General features: G+C 39.1%; 2 protein-coding genes across 3 annotated transcripts in view; one reads left to right on the forward strand and one right to left on the reverse strand.

Moving 5' to 3' along the window:
* The window catches only part of LOC134839344 (uncharacterized), a 76104-nt gene extending 73656 nt beyond the window's left edge, over window positions 1–2448 (reverse strand). For both annotated transcript variants that reach the window (XM_063854856.1, XM_063854857.1), the window contains exon 1: window positions 2283–2448. In XM_063854856.1, the coding sequence (XP_063710926.1) occupies window positions 2283–2345 (63 nt within the window). In that variant the 5' untranslated portion in view covers window positions 2346–2448. The remainder of the gene's footprint in view (window positions 1–2282) is intronic.
* A 5149-nt stretch (window positions 2449–7597) lies between these two features.
* Window positions 7598–22647, forward strand: part of LOC134840412 (myosin-10-like) — a gene marked incomplete in the record, with an annotated part of 24943 nt that continues 9893 nt past the window's right edge. Inside the window, 2 exon segments of the mRNA XM_063856194.1 lie at window positions 7598–7850; window positions 8167–8424. Of these exon segments, the coding sequence (XP_063712264.1) occupies window positions 7782–7850; window positions 8167–8424 (327 nt within the window).

Consider the following 22647-nt stretch of genomic DNA (forward strand, 5'->3'; position numbering starts at 1 on the left):
GAACGATTGGAAAAATCGTGAAGGCTGAAGGATTCGGAAATTCCTAAATTTTAAATTTTTGAAGTGATGACGTAACAATTCTCAGAAACGTCAAAAACGGCCATTTTGGCAGAAAAGGCTAAAAAGCAACACAACAACGATAGTTGCGCTGACGATAACAACGGAAATCGTGATTGAAAAACAACAGCAGATTGCAGGAATAGCAGAGACCGTTCCGAGTTGCAACTATTGTGTCGCTACAATAGTCGCAAGGCCGTTGCGAACAACGGTGAAGGGTGGGAAACCAGCCTTCCGGGTTACAGAGAAATCAAGCTTAACGTGCTTGATTCAGTGGATTCGAGAACCCGGAGGGGTTTCGGGACTGAAATTTTTATCATCTTATATAAACATTTAGCTTCCCTGTCATGTCTTGATTTGAATTTAATTAACATCTGAATTCATTTTGCTGGGATGAGAAGCTAGGAGTTGGGGGAAAGGGTTGATCCATCTTCGATGGAGATGATGATTTTATCTACTGAACAAAAACAATAATAATTCAATAAGTAGTAGTAGCCCTGTTTTTAGGAGTGACCTCGTGGTCTGGGGATACTGAGACCCAGCCATGAGCTCACTATTTCTGCATGTAATTAAGTTAATTTGAGTGTTTTGACCGAAGCCGAAAGCAGTAACGTTTTTTGTCGACCCGATGTTAGAAAGACCACCGAAAGTACTGGCTTGGTAGAGACGGTGAAAAGCATGTAAAGTTCTGTTAAGACGTTAGCCAGTCGTCTTAGGACTTAGTTTTACTTTCCGTCGATATGTATCTTCCGGGCGAATGTTACAAATATCAAAAATGACTTAATTTAAGAGTTTCCGTCTCAGTTATCATTTCTCATGATGTTCAGTATTTGCAAGTGGTTTGTTTTTATAAGCTGGAGATGTCTCATCGTCATCTTTTTTGGCAGTTCTCGATACACTTGGTTGATTGCGGTTGATAGCAGTCTTTTCATTTTTCAAATCCGTATCGTACCGTACGCGCTCAAAATTACAACTAAAATCGAGACTAAACATTTGTTTGTCGGAGTAATCATTACCATTTTTGCAACCTCCGTCTTAAGTTCAGCCACAAATGGGGGCAGACACTTTCTCAAGTAAAATCTATTTTTGGTTTCTCGTATTAAATTTATGGCATAATTGACGACAAGCTTGAAACATTTCATCTTCAAATGCAACGTATATGAATTGACATACTACGCTCGATAAAAATCCATCAAACGCTGTGACAGGCAAAATGTGAGATGCTTAATCGTATCCTCTGTTTTTTTCTAAATCCCAAATTCCGTTTGAAAAATCACAATAATTAGCTCGTAAGTAAAATCAATAACATTTCTCGCATTGAAAGGAGGGTTCACTATCACCACGCAACCTTTACTCGTATAGCGCTTTTTTTTGGTGTGACTTTGTTCATGATACATTTTATTTTTGGCCTTGTTCAATTGTAAGAGCTCTCAATTTTTTCACTTCGTGGTACACTTCACTTATTTTTGTTTGTCTCTGAATTATCACTCACGACGTCCTGTAAGTAAGATGAGGCTCTATATTCATCGGAAACATCCATTGGGTTCATCGTGAGTAAGTTTAAAACAAAAAAGTTAATAAATAAAAAGAAAATCAAGATTGAATTGAAAGATTACCTTATCTTTTTTCATACTCTATCGACGTGAAATTCAACTTCTCGATCGCTTCAGCAGGACAGTTTAAGCGTTACATGGCTTTAGGTTAAATATTATCAGTTTGTAAAATTGAAATATTTAGACTCGAATAACTTTCAGGTCAGTTCATTTCATTATTTTGATGAAGAAATTTTTCTTTCAAAATAGCTACAGTTTTTTTTCTCATTTTCAGTTCATCACAAGGCCTTTTTTCAATTCTTTCAACTGTTAGGTAGGTGGCCAAAAGTTGAACTAAGAGGAAAACTTTGGAAAAAAAAACAACTGAAGCTGAATAGTGGTGCAGTCGGCCCTACCCCCATTGCTGAGGAGAAGTTTGAGGATTCAAGTTTTTTGTCCCTTTTTCAATATAGTTTTTAGTTTCAGCGATTTGAAGAAAATTTACCAAAAAAAACTGCATGGAAAGTCTGTATTTTTGCTAGTTCTTTTATTTGGTTTTGAACAATTTTTATTGAAGTTGGTGATACGTTTTTCGTAGGCTGACCAATTTGATTTTGTTGACTTTCTCTGTTTTCCCGCATTTACAAATTGGTTGGTTTGAATATGAAAAATTTTATCAGTGATTTTGTTCACCTGTGATTCGCTAGACAGGATATGTGAGCAATCGTCCCATCCCGTATTCGCTTCCGACTCCATGGAAATGCCAAGAATATCAAAACAGTCTTTAGTTTGAGATGCTCAGTCGAACAGGCGGCTAACTTTTCTGAATAATTGTTAATGATGTTTGTAGCAAACAATGAATCGCAATACAAAAGCAAAATGAGGTTTGAACTGAGCTTTGATTTGATGTGTTTTCTGTTGTGAGTACAAACATACTGGAGATAGATCTACAAGCTACATATCCTACGACTGATCAAATGTGCTAGGTATTCAATACGGAGATAATACAGGATTTTGGCGAGGAGGAGGAACTGGACAGGCTATTTTCAGTCGTAAAAGGTTTTAAAAAGGCAAAAATGAACAAAAGGCTTCCTTACTTAGTTCATTTCCAGTTTTTTGTTCTGCAAAACAAAAAGGTCAGCCAAAAGGTCAGCCAACAATACAAAAGCAAAATGAGGTTTGAACTGAGCTTTGATTTGATGTGTTTTCTGTTGTGAGTACAAACATACTGGAGATGGAAAACCGTAGATCTACAAGCTACATATCCTACGACTGATCAAATGTGGTAGGTATTCAATACGGAGATAATACAGGATTTTGGCGAGGAGGAGGAACTGGACAGGCTATTTTCAGTCGTAAAACATTTTAAAAAGGCAAAAATGAACAAAAGGCTTCCTTACTTAGTTCATTTCCAGTTTTTTGTTCTGCAAAACCAAAACCCTGAAATTTTTTAGAGTATCGTTTGGTCTCATTGAGGTACGAAGTAATATTTTCCCGAGTGGAAAGCAAATTTTTTGAATGAAAGTTTTGTCGAACTTTTTTTTAGTTGGACAACCTTGATTTTCGTAGCTCTTCCGAATTACTACAAATACCATGTTTGCACAGAAGTTTTGCGCCGCATAGAGACTTTTGGCTACACGTACGAAAAACGCTTAAAGTCAGTTTTCAAAAACGATTTACCAAAAAAAGCCGATAAAAATAGCTGCCGCCGCCGACGGCATCTTTTTTAGGGTTTGGTTTTAGGGTTTGAAAAATTATATAATAAAATGAAGCAAACAGCCATTTTCAAAAAAAAGAAAGTTAAACGAAACTAAATTCACAAGAAATAAATATTCTAATGTTTAAAAAACTTTTTGTTCTGTTCTTCTCCTTGGTTTTAAATTCCGTTCTAAAAATTACCCAGGTTCCAAATAGTTTCGACTTCATTTAAAAATTGGAATGATAAAAAGCAGTTGACCTAAATTCAAGATTTTCGCTGATTTCCTTTATCAAAAACTTTTATGGAGTTGGTGGTGTGCAAAATGAAAAAATATTCGAAAATCCAGCAAACGATCAACTGTGAAATTTGTGCCGGAGAAGATACCGGTTTTCTGTTATTTGTTCATACGTTTGCGTTTAGCAAGCGTTATCAAATTGGAATATGATTTTTTGGGTTAAGAACTAGCTTAACAATATCAGATAAATCTTTTATGATTCTGCTATGCTGCTGGCATGCTCAATTTTATGAAAACTCAATTTTAACTACTGGCTATCAGTTGCTACTGGTACATGTTATATCTCAAAATGAAACTAATTTTTGTATAATTAAAGAACTTCAATATAAATTTTCTGCTGATTTTTTTTCGGCTTCATGGTTGTCGGCATAAGCTCTATTGGTTTAATTTCCAAGTTATTTAGTCCAGAATTTGTGTAGCAATAGTGAATACGTTACTTTTTTAGCTATCGTGGATCCTAGGTGGGCGTCACATGCAATTTTTTTCCAATATGATTCATATGACGAACATTTTCGGCCTATTGGCTTTCGTCTTTAGTTCTGTTAGATTATTCACCAAACTTTTTCTTAAAATTTCTGGTAGTACTGTTGAAATCAATAAGACTCGGGCACCAGTTTTTGAATGCCGCAAGTCAACCCCGCTAGAACCTTTGAAAAACTTAAATGAATTAAAATAAGAAAAGAACAAAAAACTTTGATTTTCAATTTGTTTTTTGATCAAATGTGCTAGGTATTCAATACGGAGATAATACAGGATTTTGGCGAGGAGGAGGAACTGGACAGGCTATTTTCAGTCGTAAAAGGTTTTAAAAAGGCAAAAATGAACAAAAGGCTTCCTTACTTAGTTCATTTCCAGTTTTTTGTTCTGCAAAACAAAAAGGTCAGCCAAAAGGTCAGCCAACAATACAAAAGCAAAATGAGGTTTGAACTGAGCTTTGATTTGATGTGTTTTCTGTTGTGAGTACAAACATACTGGAGATGGAAAACCGTAGATCTACAAGCTACATATCCTACGACTGATCAAATGTGGTAGGTATTCAATACGGAGATAATACAGGATTTTGGCGAGGAGGAGGAACTGGACAGGCTATTTTCAGTCGTAAAACATTTTAAAAAGGCAAAAATGAACAAAAGGCTTCCTTACTTAGTTCATTTCCAGTTTTTTGTTCTGCAAAACCAAAACCCTGAAATTTTTTAGAGTATCGTTTGGTCTCATTGAGGTACGAAGTAATATTTTCCCGAGTGGAAAGCAAATTTTTTGAATGAAAGTTTTGTCGAACTTTTTTTTAGTTGGACAACCTTGATTTTCGTAGCTCTTCCGAATTACTACAAATACCATGTTTGCACAGAAGTTTTGCGCCGCATAGAGACTTTTGGCTACACGTACGAAAAACGCTTAAAGTCAGTTTTCAAAAACGATTTACCAAAAAAAGCCGATAAAAATAGCTGCCGCCGCCGACGGCATCTTTTTTAGGGTTTGGTTTTAGAGTTTGAAAAATTATATAATAAAATGAAGCAAACAGCCATTTTCAAAAAAAAGAAAGTTAAACGAAACTAAATTCACAAGAAATAAATATTCTAATGTTTAAAAAACTTTTTGTTCTGTTCTTCTCCTTGGTTTTAAATTCCGTTCTAAAAATTACCCAGGTTCCAAATAGTTTCGACTTCATTTAAAAATTGGAATGATAAAAAGCAGTTGACCTAAATTCAAGATTTTCGCTGATTTCCTTTATCAAAAACTTTTATGGAGTTGGTGGTGTGCAAAATGAAAAAATATTCGAAAATCCAGCAAACGATCAACTGTGAAATTTGTGCCGGAGAAGATACCGGTTTTCTGTTATTTGTTCATACGTTTGCGTTTAGCAAGCGTTATCAAATTGGAATATGATTTTTTGGGTTAAGAACTAGCTTAACAATATCAGATAAATCTTTTATGATTCTGCTATGCTGCTGGCATGCTCAATTTTATGAAAACTCAATTTTAACTACTGGCTATCAGTTGCTACTGGTACATGTTATATCTCAAAATGAAACTAATTTTTGTATAATTAAAGAACTTCAATATAAATTTTCTGCTGATTTTTTTTCGGCTTCATGGTTGTCGGCATAAGCTCTATTGGTTTAATTTCCAAGTTATTTAGTCCAGAATTTGTGTAGCAATAGTGAATACGTTACTTTTTTAGCTATCGTGGATCCTAGGTGGGCGTCACATGCAATTTTTTCCAATATGATTCATATGACGAACATTTTCGGCCTATTGGCTTTCGTCTTTAGTTCTGTTAGATTATTCACCAAACTTTTTCTTAAAATTTCTGGTAGTACTGTTGAAATCAATAAGACTCGGGCACCAGTTTTTGAATGCCGCAAGTCAACCCCGCTAGAACCTTTGAAAAACTTAAATGAATTAAAATAAGAAAAGAACAAAAAACTTTGATTTTCAATTTGTTTTTTTTTATTCGTATTTTTTTCTCTACCTTCAATTAATTGTAAAACAGATCGAAACTCTGTTGTCTAAATTCTTAATATCATGGTGCTTTCCTTCTATAATTGTTGTATTGCAAGTGGTGCGAGGCTCAGCTTCGCCTCTGTGTTGATGTTAATTGACATGATTTCATATACCAGTTTAATTGTAGAGAAAAACCGGAACTAAAGCTGTTTATTTGGTTCATAGCCTTATGAATGTGGTTTCTCATCAAGGTTGTTTTGACCGCTCTTTGCACATTTTTTAAACGCATTTGTTACAAAATTTTTCAAATGAATGCTTTCACGGGACATATTATAATCTGAAACTTGTTGAAATTAACAATTAAATTAGATTTTTTTGTATATATCTTTGCGGTTTTTTGCAAATATTGAAGATATAGAGATGAAACTTCGAAACAAAAAATTTTAAACTTTTTGAAGGCAATAGTTGGATCAAATGTTTGAGGTTTTTCATTTTCAAAGTGTAAAACTTCTAGTATATCCATTATATCTTGTTACAGTGGACTTCTTGTTACAGTGGTATTTTTACTGCAGCATCTTTGCCAATGTTACCAGTAATTTCAATTCATGGAGTCAAATTGGTTATTTGGGAAGCAGTTGAACTTGAAAAGCTTTAGATATTGCGGAAAGAAGAATTGAGCCAGTTACTTAATCCGGTGTCAATAAATGACTGAACTTTAGAAAAAAATAAGGTTAATCGAGTTTTTTTGTCTGTTTTTTTTCTGTTTTCCATAGAATCACAAAAACGAACGGTTTTTGTCATATTATAAAATGTAATAAAGTAAAAAATTTTGGGAAGAAATGTTACTTTCAACTTTTTGCAGTTAACCAATGTAATCAACGTTACCCTCCTAAAAACTCACTCGTTTTCGAGATCTGATGCAACGGCTCCTTTTTGATCAATTTAAGGGACTCTTGTTGTGATGTTTTAGTTCTAAAATAAAAATATTCTTTACTTTTTTCTAAGTGGAACTGAAATTTTGAAAAATGTGTATTTTCGCACTTGATTCTAAGTTTCAATTGATTTCGAGGGTTCATAGGTTAAGCTGGATATTTGGATCATAGAAGTTTTTGAAAATATATCTGCTACAAAAATTCCTTATTCGTCCGAAGGTCAGAATAAAAAATCTAACACACTATGCATGAAGTGATCGACTTTTAGATAATTAGATGGCAATGATTTATCGCAGTTGTTTTGCCGCTGGTCATCTTACATGATAGAAGAGTTATCCGTAATTTGAGCGCTAATGAGCGTTAAATTGTTTGCTTTTGCGTTTTTTATAACTTTGACGAGTTGTTGTCATATAATTGTTTTAGATGAAAGAAAAACGACAATAATTTTTTTTCATGTACAAAAAAGATAAAGCTCGCGTTTCATATAAAGATACCGAGCTTCGCAGACAAACATCAAATTTATGCACCGCAAACCGCACTAATGCCATATGAAAATTAGTTTCTGTTAGAAAAATTTTCATATCAGATAATAAAACATTGATCTTGTATTACTTAAGCCAGGTCCAATTAAAAATAGTTTATTATTGGACCGTTTTGAAGCAAAATTCGTTCATGTAAAATATTAAATTCGTTCATGAGTTTTGGTATGCGAAAAATGGTCACTTGAAAATGTGGTTTAAATTATCGTAGATTCTTCAGTGATTTGCGAATAAAAAACTGTAGTTAGCATATTATTATTGTTTTTTACTGACTTGGAAGCAATGAAGACAGCGTCGTCTCCTCGGTCACTCCTCAGCTCCCCTCGTACTGGGGCTAAAATTCCAGTCAGGGTAAGAAATTAGGAAAAAGCCTGCTTTTGAAAAAACCGGATTCGATTTTTCTCAAACAGATCTTTGTTTGTTTCAGATTTGATACTCAAGATAATTTCTGTTTTGTTTCTTAATTTTAAATATTGTTTTTAAAAGAAACTAAAAGCGGTTAATTTTCCTTGCTTGATTTTCGGATATCCTCATATCGGAGGGGAGATCAATTTGGGACTTCTAAAACCGCTTTTTTGCTGTCAACCAACTCATTTTTATGAGTTGCAATGAAAAATGTTGAACAAAAAACATGCCATTTGATGTTTATCTAACACTTTTTCAATAGTCCTCTCTGCCCGGCTCTCCCACCAAGAGTCCCCTGAGACTGGTGCAGAGGCCAGCGAGTGTGGGTGGGGCGAAGGAGCACTCGCTGTGGGAGGGGCGAAGTGCCAGTCCCCCGAGTGAGAATGCGGACGCCTCCATTCTGGCGGAGAAGGCGGAGCGACTGACCAAGAGACTGAAATTCGTGGAAGAGCAGAACAAGATCAAAGAACACGAGATGACTCAACTCAAGTCACACATATCCAGACTGGAGAAAGAAAAGGTACGTGTTATTTCAAAGCTTTAAAAAAGTGTATTATTATTTCGATTTTCAAAGGAAGTGACGAAATATTTGCGTTCGTCGTGGTTTTTTCAGCGGACAAACTCAAATTTCCTGACTAGGTGTTTTTGACGGACTTCAATTTATATCATTTGACATTTTTTGTTGGTTCTGAGCTCAGACTTAGAAAGATAGTTCACGTGTGGTCATTTTGTTCCGATTTTGAAAGAAATTATGGAATATTTATTCGTAAAGTTATGGGGACTTAAAGATCGCCAAATTGGCCTGTTCGAGACAATTAACGCGCTATAAAATTTGTGCTATTTACGCGTAAGCGGAGACTTACATGTTTCGACTTTCGAAGATTGAAAGTACTGAATATTTATGCTTGGTGAGATTTTTTATATTCAATCAATTTTCGACTTGTTTATTAAGCATTTTTTACATTTTTTATGCCATTTGAAATATATTGTTGTCCTGAAAAGATATTACTCTTGTGGTCATTTTTTGAGAAAATAAGGGGATTTGAAAAATGGTGATTAAGCCGATTTGGGATAGTTGCCGGAGATTTGAGATAGTTAACGTGCTATAAGTTGCGTTTGTACAGTGCACTACTGCTTGATGCACGGTTTCAACAAAATCAAGGAATGTAGATGTTGCACGCATATATATGTCAAGACGAAAAACGACAAGAAAGTGAAAACATTCAAAAAAAGACAGAAGTGAATTGACTTACTTAAACTCATGAACACGAAAACGTTGAAATTATTCTTGACAATTGTTATTAGCTCTCGAAGCAAGACAAGGAAACTGATTGAATAGAAAAACTTGAGATAAAACAGGTTCCGCACACTTTGAGTTTACATGCCACTCAACTTTTAAACGAGCCTTTAATCTGGTGGAAAGATTCCCTGCTCTACATCAAAAGCAATCGCAAAACATTGGGAAAAAACTGCGTGTTTTTCGTTTGTTTACTGTTTTCCCCCGGTCTACTTAGAACTTAACGTCCCCATCACGTCGATAGTTCGGGTTACTGACGTACTGACGTAACGTTTCACGTCCTCATTAGGTGAAAACATTTTTTTCTCTTTCTAGTATCAGGGAGACATATACAAATATCTACAGATGTGATATTTTATTGGTTTCTAATATTTGAAATTGAATTTTACAGTTACTTGGTTTCTCTTCTCGTCCTAGTGTGAGATTTGGGTAGAGACAGAAAATAGTCAGATCAGAACCAATCAACCCCACAACAACATTCAACAGCTCAACAACAGCATCAACAACTCCGAACAAAACAATCGACCTAGATTTCAACGACAAAATGCCTACAAAAAGTACACCCGGACAGTGCAAATTTTTGATCAAACGACTAAAAAAACTTCACAGCCGAATTTCTAGAGCCTTCGCAGAAGAAGAAACTGATGTTGAACTAACACAATTCAAAACTGAAACATCTTAACTCTTGAAGCAGCTTGAGGAATCGACGACTTACCTCATCGACCATCCAACAGAAGACTCACAGCCAGATGATCTCCTGTCAACTTTCACTGGAATTGAAGACAAACTAGACGACCTTGTCAGTGAATACAGAAGACTACTCAAACGAAATATCAATGCAACAGACGCAACATCTGCATCAGCCAATAGCGCCCAATTCAACAACCAAAACGCACCCAGACTTCAAACTGCTTCAAGCAACCAAAGCGCTCTTATCGAATTTAGCGCTAATTCATCTGCAGTCACTTCGACTCAACACCAACAACCATCGTTTTCAGTAGCAAACATGTCTACATCAGTCGAAAACAACCAGAATTTGCAAGACAATCAACAGCAACAAGCAACATTTGTTCTGCAATTGAATAGTTTTGCCGCATTACCGTTTCCTCCGACCAATTTCACGCCTCAGACTCACAACAACACTGCGCCAATTTCATCTTCCACGATTACACAGACATCTCGACTACCGAAGATCAAAGTTGACAAGTACGACGGTGATCCGATGAAATGGAACATGTGGTACGGCTTATTCCAAGCAACTGATCACAGTCAAGCAACCTCCGACGCTGAAGAGCTAACACACTTGCAAACAATGACAACAGGACGCGCTCATCAAGCTATCGCCGGATACTCATGCAACAGCGCCGTTATGTGCACAACAGCTCTTCAAGAACTCGAACTACGATTTGGAAAACCAGACAGAATTGTCAACAACCATATCAACAAGCTACAACAACTCCGTTTGCCTTCAACGCAACATAAGCAATCGCTTATGGAATTTTCATCTTTCATTTGCAATCTAGTGGAAACTTTTCAGACACTTGAAATCACCAACGACCTGAACTCCACTATTTACGTGCTGTTTGCAGCCAACAAACTTCACCACTCTGAGCGACTACAATGGACCCAACACATCATCAACCACAGCCTTCAGCAGCCCAGACTCATCAATTTTAGTCATTGGCTCAGAAAATTCGCCTTAGCTTGTGACTATCTACCCCAGGAAAATTTCACTTCCTCGCCTAGCCAATCTTCTTCATCAAGTCAACAAAGTAACAGTGAACGTCAAAGCAACAACCATCGCGGCAACCAGCCCCAAACACGCAACGACAGATTTCCGGAGAACACAAAAATACCGGAAAAAAAGACGAACTTCTTGCGCTTTTTGTGACCTGGATCATCACTCCTCACAATGTCTTAAGTAAAAAGATTCAACAGTTGACGATAAGCGAAAGCTTATACATGCAAAAAACAATAGTCTTAATTGTCTTGGACAACTCATGGTAAAGGATTGCACTTCGAAGCGAAAAAGCGTCACTTGCAAGAGACAATATCATAGCAGCATTCATCAACAGCAAAACCCCAACAGTGCTCGAAATTTTTCATCGCCGCAGCAAATAGCTTCATACAGACCATACAATTCAGTCAATCAACAGCAGAAACGCTTCGCAAACTCATTACTGCTCTATGTACCTGTTACAATTCGCAACAAACACAAGTATATTGACACATATGCCTTTCTTGACAATGGAAACAATGACAGTTATTTGCTACAACCAACATCCGACTCTCTTCAGTTAGCCGAAAGCCTCGAAACAGAAGAATTCTTCATCGATGGATTTCACGATTCGAAACAAATCAAAGCACGATCTGTTGAATTGACCATTCAGCCTTTTGGAAACCTCAGCGAGAAGTTTCTAGTGAAACGTGCTTACGTGCTCGACAAGCTGAACCTATAATATGTTCAACCCGATAAACTCAACAGCATCTGCAGCAGTTACGATCATCTAAAGAACATCAACTTTCCAAACTTCGACAACAACCAAGTTACAATTCTCATTGGAACCAACAACATTGATCTTGTTACATCTCAAGCAATAATAAAAGGACCAGAAAATGCACCTCTTGGTTGGACAATTGTTGGTCCAACAGCCGACATACTCGGTAACTCAGTTTTCCGAGCCTACTCTTCTCACCACAACGACATCAACGAAGACGCACACCTTTCCGAACTACGAGCGTCAACCTGGAGAATGGAATATTACGGAACCTCTCCGGATGTAATTATCTCCAAAGACAAAAAACACGCCCTTGAGACCCTTCAGCAGACTATCACCCACACGGAAGGAGGGTATCAAGTTGGACTTCTCTGGAAACCGAACGCCTGCCTTCCCAACAGCTACTTTGCTGCCTCTCAACAATTCAAGAAAACAAAAACACGTCTTCTCAGCGACCCCGACAAGCTTGCAATGTACAGGACACAATCACAAACAATTTGACCAAGAAGTACATTCGCAAACTTCCAACGAAGAGATTGTCTCAGCAGGATGGATACTGGCAGAATATTGAATGACCAAATCAAATAAGCATAGAAAACTCCGCAGAGTTTCAAGCGCGAAACCCAAACTCAAAGGAGTTTGCCTAAACGACATGCTTTTATCTGGACCGGACCTCTAAGCAATCTCTAAGCCGTTAATTGCCGTTTTATAGAACGGAACTATCCCATCAATGCAGACATTGAAAGCATGTACATGCAAGTTTCCGTCAGACCCGAAAACAGGAAAATTCTCAGATTCATCTGGGAAACAACTCAGCCAGATTTTACGAGTAAATTCGTTTCAATTTTGGCGCCAAATGATCTTATCGACAGCAACTTCTACAAGGACAATTTTTACGAGTCAACCAACACCGTGGAAGAAGCATTACAACTATTTACTGATCTACGAAAAGTACTTGCCACAGGTAGTGTCAACCTGACTAAGTGGATCACTACAAATCCAGAGATCTTATAAACAAAACCTCAGCAACACCGCACCATATCTCACAACGAATTGAATGACCCAAAAACGACGAAACGTATAATGAGAATTGAATGTAACATTTCCTCTGATTAACTATTTTTTCAACCAAAGCAAATTCTAGGATCTGAAAAGGATAAAGCCAATGCAGCGCAACCTTTTGCATGTTTCGTCCTCCTTATTTGACCCTATTGGTTTCGCCGCACCTGTCACAATTCGCGTCCGAATTCTACAGCAAAACATTTGGAGAAAAGGACTAAAATGGGACGATCAAATTGCCAAAGAGGATCTACCCGAGCCCTTTGATCTCTTCTAAGAAGCCGACAAACTTCAACCGCTCCACGTGCCTCGCAACTATTTCACAGAGCCTACCTCAGAAATTACCTTGCAAATCTTTTCAGGTGTCTCATACGCAGCTCTTGCTTCAGTAACTTACCTTGTTTACACAACAGATTCCGATTCGGAGCCAAAAATTACCGATAGCAGCACAGTTTTGCAATGGATTCGTGGATCAGACAAAATACAACAAATCTTTGTTGAAACCGTGTAGCTGAGATACTAGAGCTCACCCAACTTACTCAATGGAAACACAGCCCAGGTTACCTCATCCCGCCGATGATTAAACTCGTGGAATCCCCTTTCAGAGTTCAACCTGAACAGCCGCTGGTTCAATGGGCCAGATTTCATTCTCCAGCCAGAAGATGCTTGGCTCAAACCGCCCTTTGAAACAGCCTCCACTTCAAACACTGTGCAAAGCGACAGACAACATGATTGCGTTTTCAGTGTTACCGAAAATTGTTTGCCCGATCAGCATCACTCTTGCTATGTGACAGCCTTCCAAGAACCCATGGTTAGCGGCTCCTGCATCAATTACCAACGCTTTTTGAAGTGGAACCGCCTTCTCCGCGCAACAGGTTTTGTTCTTATTGCCGCCGCACTGTTTAGAATTTCAACCAGGAAATCTTCAATTGATCGATCAGTATCTCAAACCCCTCATAAGAAACCTCGTCATCATAGCTTGATCCAGTTTTCACCCTCAGCAATCTCGCCGCCTTCGACAACTGAAGAAAATCAACATCATAGTATCACCCTGAACGCATGCGACATCGTTTTGGCAATGAAATTTCTTAGCAAAAAATCTCAACAGGACTCTTTTCCGAACGAGCTGGAAGATCTCCAAAAAAAAGAAGTATCGTTCCTACCTCTAGCCGAATCCGACCCCTCTCGCCTTTTCTCGACGAATCGAACATCATGCGAGCAAAAGGAAGACTACAAAAAACAAGACTTGACTAACTTTCAAAGCATCCCGTTTTTTTAGATGGAAAACACCCAGCAATTTACCTCCTCATACAACATGTTCACATCTCTAACGAGCATTCCCTACCCGAGCATACACGCAACACACTCCAAGCTGACTATTGGGTTTTCTCAGCGAGATCTCAAGTACGTAAAATGTACAACTTTTGTTACGACTGCCGATGCCAGCTCGCCTATGGAATCCAACCTGAAATGTCTCCTCTCCCTTTATGTCGATTTCCATCAGATAAGCCATTCCCTTTTCTGCAAACTGGTCTTGACATTTTTGGACCCTTCGCGTCAAACAATTCAACCACCTATAACAAACGGTATGGACTGATTTTTACCTGCATGACGACTCGCGCAGTTCATCTGGAAATGTGCCAGGATCTTTTGTCCGAGGCAACTCTAACAGCCCTCTGCCGCTTCTTTGCACAATCCGCTCTGACAACGCAATCAACTCTACAGCAGCAGAAAAAGAACTGATGACCACCTTCGACAGCTCATCAATGAACCAAATTTTTGGATACCACCAGATATCTGGGAAACAATTCAACCCTGCATATGCACCACAGTTTGGTGGCGTCTGGGAACGTCTCATTCGTAGCGCAAAAAACTCTATTTACGCCATCATTGGATCTAAGGACCTCACTGATTATATTTTCAATACCTTGTTGTGCGAAATTGAACAGTTTATGAATACACGAACCATCACGACTGTATCGTCTTCTCCCTGCGACATCAAAGCCCTGACCCCTAACCATTTTCTTCTTTGCCAGTATGCCTCCAAGAAATAATTCTAAGCCAATAAAGTTGATGAAGCAATGAAATTTTGCACAGCAGCTATCGGCCCATGTTTGGAACCGCTTGCTGAAAGAGTTCATCCCAACTCTGCTTCCCCAACAGAAATGGACCTCGAAAACTCCTCGTATTTCCAATGAACAACTCGTTTGGATTTTAAAAGATCGAACTCCTCGTGGATTATGGCCACTAGGTCGTATAGAATCGCCGATCCTATCAGCCGACAATGTGATACGGCAATACAACGTTAAAACCCGCCGTTCAAGTTCATATACCAGCAATACGCCTCGCTCCTGTTTGTCCAGACTTCTACACTCAACTATCCGCGCCAAAGAATAGCGATCAAACTGGAACATCCTCTCCAAAGCCGACATCCTTAAAAGGAAAAACGGAAGAGCCTGCCAGCTTTACTTTCCTAAGTGAATTTAGATAAACAGCAACAACGATAACCCGATGCCAGAAATTTGTTGTATGACAACCACACATGAGACGCAACAACAGTTTTTTTTCACGGGAGCACACTCTCATAATGTTGACTGTAACGTTCGTTTATGCTCTCATTTTCTCTACATAAATTTCAGAATGCAACCAGATTTCTTCAACCTGTAATTACTTCGATGAAGACAACAACTAGTCGATCTTCTTTGACAAGGAACAGCCAAAAACAACGACCGGCCAATCTCCTTAGTCGTCAGATCTGATTTCTACTCCGAAACATGATCAATTGCAACATTCGACCAATTCCTTCAATCAGCAGACTTCACCTTTCTTTTCCGTAGCCGAAAATTTGAACAGTGAGCTCAGGAAAACAGATAAACCTCAACTTGGATAAACCTCAGGAAAACAGATAAGCCTCAAGGTTATAAAACGCGTAAGAAAAGAATTAATGCGTTCCAAAACAAAATGAGGCCAGTATTTCAATCATACTAACACAAAACGAGAATCTTAAGATGCCCCAAGTAATTTAAAAGGTATAGGATTGGTGATCCTAACACTTTTTTGCCAAATTCAGATTTCGATTGGGAGCTAACCTTGATAAATAAGTGCAGTATAGTCAAGGTTAATGAGTAGTACATAGATAGGTGTTTTCAAATGAAAATGATAATTTCTATCTCAAAATGAGTCTGGGGTTAACGTAGCTAATAGAAAGGCGGGTAATTCAAACCTGTCTTTAAACATTATTCGGGAGAGTAATAGACTAGAAGGGAAGACTGTAGGATCGATGATCCCAACATTTTTATTCAAAACATTCAGCGAATAGTAGTTTACCTTTCGATTTCCATTGGGATTTTACCTTGAGAATTGTATGCAGTATAGTGACGGTTAAAGAATAGTATGTATATTGGTATTTAAAAAAAATATATATGACAACTAGAAATGCACACAAGCGGTCGAGTCGAAAATAGGTTCGAATCCTTGAGGATTTAGTCCTACCTCTGGTGAAAATTATAATACGGAACCAGATGGCGAAGCCCTCCATATGAGAACTAAGGCGGCTAACTTATGAATTGCATAGGACGGGTACAAGAGATAGTTTGACCTGGGCATGCGAAATCACGGACTCCTCGACCCTCCTAGCTCAGTGATATTGGTTCCCGGATGTGCAAGTAGCATTATCGTAAAAAAAGGGTAACTAGCGGTTGGAAAGGGCCAGGTTAGCGGTTGGAAAGGGGCAAGGTATGTTATCGACGTTGATGAGGTAAGCTTAAGTTTGGAGCACCAGACCTCCTGGACTCCTACTTCCGATGTTATGCCCTTGGCAAATAGTCCCCACATCGACTTCCGGAAGTCGTTGCTTGGGACCCACTGAACGCAGTGAGCTAAATCTTTGGGTTATCAGAGTTAGTGGCAAGATACATCATGCTCTAGATTTTGAACGAAAACGAACCGTTGCACCAGAAGTTATTAGCACTTAAGAAAAACACCCGTCAGACCGGAAATAGGGAAATAGGGAATTTATATTGTAAAAAATATTGAGAAAGGGCATTTTGTTTTTATACTGGCAGTAGATACTAGATAAGAACCACTTTGAAAAACTTGGTGAATAAAACTTTTCCGGTAACTCCTTCCGGTGTTAATAGATTTTTCCCTGCAAAAATGAGAACAGACATTAGAATATGTATTATTTGTGAAGTTTCAATAGGATATGGATGAAATTTGGTACATTGGATCACCCTGGAGTTATAAACGTGAATACGCACGATTTGGCCCGGGTGACCTTTCAAGGACTTTTGGGCGTTTACATGAAAACTGCATAAGAAACCCCAGAATTAAAACCGGAAAGTGGCGTATTCCCCTGAACCAACTTTTTGAAAATGAAATCGACCACCTGGCTTATAGAAGGGGGGGAACTATTCTGTTGGGAACTGGAAGCCAGTAATGATATAGCTAATATATTGAAACATTGAAGTAATGGATTATGATAGCGGACTTGGCAAACATTGTATCCAGCTTAGCTTGTCGACTGGGCTATCAATTGGAACTCAATCAGTCAAAAAAGTAGTCCCCGATGAAATTGGCAGTAATAACTGCATGGCATTGGAAAAAAGTCTCCTCAAAAGTTTTATCAGTGATAACTACTTAGCTTCCCGGAGGTGGCTTTTTTGCTTAGTTTGACCCTTTTTCTTCAAATTGCTTTCCCTTGAAAAACCTTGAGAGATTGATTAATTAAACATAAATTGGTTTAGAGTTAAAATTGGACTTGCTAATTGCACAACTTAGTTGGAGATACCTACGGCCAACTCGTAACTTTGGACTAGTGTCGTCAGTGGAAGAAGTCAGTTAGATCCTTCCGTGACAGCTACCAAAGCTGTTTCAGGTTTTGTACTGACAATCATTGCTTTTACTACAATTAAAACTCAAATACACAATTTTAATGAAAAGGTTAAGGGGTGGCCTATCCCTTTAGAGAACAATTGCTATTGAATTATAGTATAAATTTTCTCAACTAGATAGAGAACAAATTTTGCACAGACGAGCGATTGCAAAGCCAGTAGATTTTTGGATCTCATTAGACTTGAGAGCAGTGATTCCTGAAGCTAGAGAAACCAGTTAAATAACCTCGAAGGAATAGTGATCCGAAGAGATATTTTTAATTTAAGCTGGTCCAACTAAATGGGTGTGTGGCATTAGTAGGTGTAATTGGTTGATTAGAACTTTCTAGAGAGAGAGAGAGAATGGTTTAGCTGGAAGTTAAATTGCAAAAAGGGCAATTGTGTTGATAAATAGCGGACATTTTTCTTTGACTAGATTGGTAGATTATATTTTGGCCACTCAAAGCGTTTTGTATTTGGACTTATTTTCATCTGAATTTAAAGACAATTGGAAAATCTTGCGATCCTAACGAGTAGATGAGACAGACTTGGGAGCAGTATACAAAGTGGGCAAGCAAAATAACAAAGTATTGAACAGTTGTCAACATCTTAACTCCTTCGGGATTGTGAATAGTAGCGAATCTCGTTCGCCCCACCAGCTAACGGGCTGGACCCTTGACGAATTCTTGAGCATGACGAGTTCAAGAGCCTAATGCAGGGCATAATATAACGCCTCAGAGAATTATGGAGGCGAGTCAGCTAATGAGGTGACATGAATAGCAGAAACATGCATGCGAAAGCGAGAGATGACATTAGTTTTGAGCAGTTTTAAGATTGCAGATACAATGAAGAACTGCAGATGCTACTCCTATGAGAAGAGTTTGAAAATTTCAGTCGGGAGGTAGCCCGACTTCAATCTCTGAGCTGGCGAACAAAACGTCCAGAGCTAGAAGCGGGAGTCAGCAACACTATGTTCGGGAATTGCCCAAATTTATGTACCCAATTCATGTCTGGATCAATCAGGGAAGATGGAGGGATAGGTGGCGCTAGGCGAGCTGGAGCAGAGCTAGGAAGAATACAGAGGCTGGACGGACTGGCGGCGCAAATTGAGATGGAGAATCTGCGACAAGATGAACTGGCAGCTCAGATGCAGTTATAGAACTCGCGGAACAACGAGTCTGTGACACAATTGCAAAGAAGGATGACCATGATGGACTGATTTGTTAATTATGTAATGCGTGCTCTCCCATACCACATTTTCACTAAGACAAGAAAAAGTCGGACGTCCACGGCAATTTTTGAACCCAATAGCAACATGAGGTTACTAATAGCTAGAATAACCAGATAACCGAGATGCTCTCTATAGCGCAAAGACAATTGAGGGACAGGAGAGCTCATTTGAGTGCGGTCACACTGTTCAACTTTGTCCCAGCCATTTTCGAAAGACAGCAAGAAACAAAATGAGAGGCCCCAGCAGTCGACCATCCTATGCAGAGGAGCGACCCACGCAATCTTCCAGGCCAGGAGATGCAGAGTGAGAGGATAGTAGCACACGAGCAGGTGATATCACTTTCTCATCAATTATCAACTTCCTAAGTAGAAAAGTGCAAGTCGGCATTGAATATGCAGCTGGAGACGGAGACGTGCAAGGAGCGTACCGGTGTCAGCCATGTGGTAGACGGCGGACTTTGCGGATTGTTTCGTGGGCTGGATGTGTGTAGAGCCTCGAATAACCTTAATCTCAGTGGGGTGGCTCTAAATCTTAGAATTTTAGAGACAAGGGCCATTTAGAGACAACAGACGGACTAGGGATGAAAGTTGACGGATAAATCAGATTTTAGGTGATTATTGGAGCGGTTGACGAAAAAATTCAGGCACTAGTGATTCCCGGGGTGAAAAAACAGGCGTTTGCGATCGATGAAAGAGTACATATGTTCTTTCAAATTTTGTTTGCGAGAGATTGTGGACCGGGGCGACTCGGTTTTGCCGTTCCAGTGCAGTATGTGATTACAAAACTAGTTCCGAGACAGTCACCGACAGTACCGCCAGATCCAGGAGGGCAGACAGTGTCAGGAGAGCTCGATGACTATTAGCCCGACTGACGATGTACCAGAAAAATGGCCGGCTCTTTAAGAGAACAATGCGTTGGGGTGATTCAAGAGGAAGATGAGGAGGTATACATTTGGGCAACTGCAGACGAAAACGTATTAAGTGAAGTGTACCCAGAATTAGATTCGCTAAGGATGTTTTGAGAAGAATAGGACAGCCTCATATATTTGAAACGAGGGGAGAAGAAACAAGTGGCGGTTCAGGCTCACTTGATCCGGGAGTCGCCTTTAGTACTGCGATAGTGGATATCTTGGATCCAGTAACGAAGGCGACAGGCACCAGACCGAAGCTTATATTTGTAATAAGGGATCGTTTCTCGATGTATTTGCTTGCAGTTTCCCTGTTGTCAGTCGATTCTGCTGATATTGCGAGAGAGATAGTGGAGAACTAAGTTTTGAAGTTCGAGCTCTCAAAATCTGCGCAAAGATCGAGGGAAAGCTTTTGGTGGTAAATTGATCAAAGCTAAGAGCTTAAATAACTTTTGTGAATGGATAAAGTTCAGTTCTGTCCTAATCAGCCAAAGAGTAACAGACAGACGGAATGACTTATGCCATTTCTAAGTTTTTTTGCTGAAAACGCAAGGCCGTGGGACACGACGCTGCTCTATTTCAACTTTATGTAAAATACGACAATCAATCGGATAACAGAAGGTACCCCGCTTTCTATGGTGCACAGTTGGCCTGATATGCGCGAAACCTCCTCATGATGAGGTGTTAATGAAAAATGATTTTGCGGAAGGGCTAGACGAGAAATTCCGAAAGGTACACAGCAGCGCAAGAGAAGTACTGAGGTTTGACCAGCGTCGGCCAAAATACCAGTATTGGAAGAATGTTCACAGGAAACCAATGCGACTGGTGATAAAGTCGGGGTGTGGTCAAAAGCGAAAAATAAGTCAAAGAAGACTTTCGATCCGCGTGAAGGACCATATACTGTGACAGCTAGAACATCCGAAGTGAACTAAAAGGTGGCAAAGCAATCGACTCCAAGTAAAGTGAAGATGTTGAGCAGGCACCGCAAAGAAACGAAACCTCTGCAGGGAAGCGACCGACACCGTACTGTTCGGCGAACTGCTTTGATGACCCGGAGACATATGAAGAAAATGAGAATTTGGGACTTAACAATCGGGAAAATTTCAATCATGACCCAGGCTGAAGGCCGGTTCTCTTGAGAAAAGTTGCTCTGCCAAATCAAAAACAGCGGAGCCACGAGTAAAGCGAAGACTTGTAACGGCAGAGCCATGCGGTGGAAACATACGACGCAAGGGAGACTGCAGCCAAATGGGAAAAGGAGCCCTCGAACCTCACGAGCGAAGCTGAACGCAGACCTCCGGGTGAGACAGTAGTGGTTTAACGTGTAATGCAAATGGGAACTGCAGCTAAAGGTAGACCCGTTCGAGTAAGAAGGCCATTGATTTGGTTTGGTATCGACCAGAATTTATTTTTTTCAGATTAAACTGTCTTTCAAATCTTGGGTGCTTGTTTTATATCTAAGTGCGATTTTTGTGTACTTGCCGAGCATTAGCTCTACCTAATCAAAATGAGGTTGTTTTATACTACGAAGGAAAAACCACTAACATTCTAGTCCCCTGGTGAGGATTTTTATAACAAAAGGAGCTCAATTGATGAATCTCTAATTCAAAAAATGGACTGCCTGAGGGGTCTGCGCTTATAATTTGGGAAAAGTTAGGTGGAGTCTGGGTGGGAAAATTACAAAAAGACACTAGCGTGATGATACTTTTCTGAACTGCTAATTAGGAACAAAAACTTAGAAGGGGGATTACATTGTTGTTAAGTACCGGTGAAGTACATTGTTGTTAAGAAAAAAAATAGTCTAGCAGGGAAGACTGTAGGATTGGTGAGCTTAACATTTCTAATTAAATTCAGCGACTGGGAGCCTACCTTTCAATTTGGATTAAGAGCCTAATTTGAGAAATGGATGCACTTTAGTGACGGTTAAAGAGTAGTACAAAGATTGGTATTTTTGATAAATACAATAAATAGAAAAATAAATAGTCCAAAATAAATTCGGATCCTTTAAGAATAAGTCCCACCTCTGGTGAAATTTATAAGACGATACTGATATGGCAAATTTGCCCCCCCCCCTCCCCCAAAGAGCACTACGAAAGCTATCTTTGTGATACTCATATGACGTAAACGAGGGTTGATTTGACCCGGGCATGCAAAATCTCGGACACCACGATCCCCTAGCTCGAGTGATAACGGTTCCCGGAATGGCAATTAGCCTTGTAAGAGTTCGGTGTTTACCGGTTAGACTGGGACAAGAGTTAAGTATGTTATAGACCTAGTAGAGGAAAGCTTAAGTTTGGAAGACCAGATTTGCGATGGTTAGCAGATAGTCCCCACATCGACTTCCGGAAGTCGTTTCACGGCCTCCACTGAACGCAGGGAGCCACAATTTTCAGATATCAAAGGCAAAGGCAGTGGCAAGCTACATCATTTTATCATGTGTTATCATTTGAGCCAAGTTGTTGGACCGGAAATTATTAACACTTGGGAAAAACAATGTTTAGACCGGAAACTGGTAATTTACGCAAAATCATGAGCAAGAGGTAATGATTTTATGGTGGCGGTAGACCTGACTTGTAAACTCCGAAAAAAAATCACCCATGAGTAGACCCCTTTCAGCAACTTCTTCCGTTGTTAAAAGCCTCCTCCCAGAAAAATGATAATGGACCTAAAAAATGAAATAGCTTGGGAGGTATCAATGAAAAACAGATGAATTTTAGTAGTTGAAACTTTTATGGGATTCTTAACCCGAATCTGGAAGATTGACCGGGGTAAACCCGGGGTGACCTTTAAATGGTTTTTTTTTGTCCCGAGAGCTCCCGGGACTAACACCGGAAAGTTGCGTACACCTCGGGCTCCAACTTTTTGATCTTGGAATTTTTC

Source organism: Symsagittifera roscoffensis, chromosome 2 (assembly GCF_963678635.1).
Source record: "Symsagittifera roscoffensis chromosome 2, txSymRosc1.1, whole genome shotgun sequence".
In the NCBI taxonomy this organism is placed as follows: Eukaryota; Metazoa; Xenacoelomorpha; order Acoela; family Convolutidae; genus Symsagittifera; species Symsagittifera roscoffensis.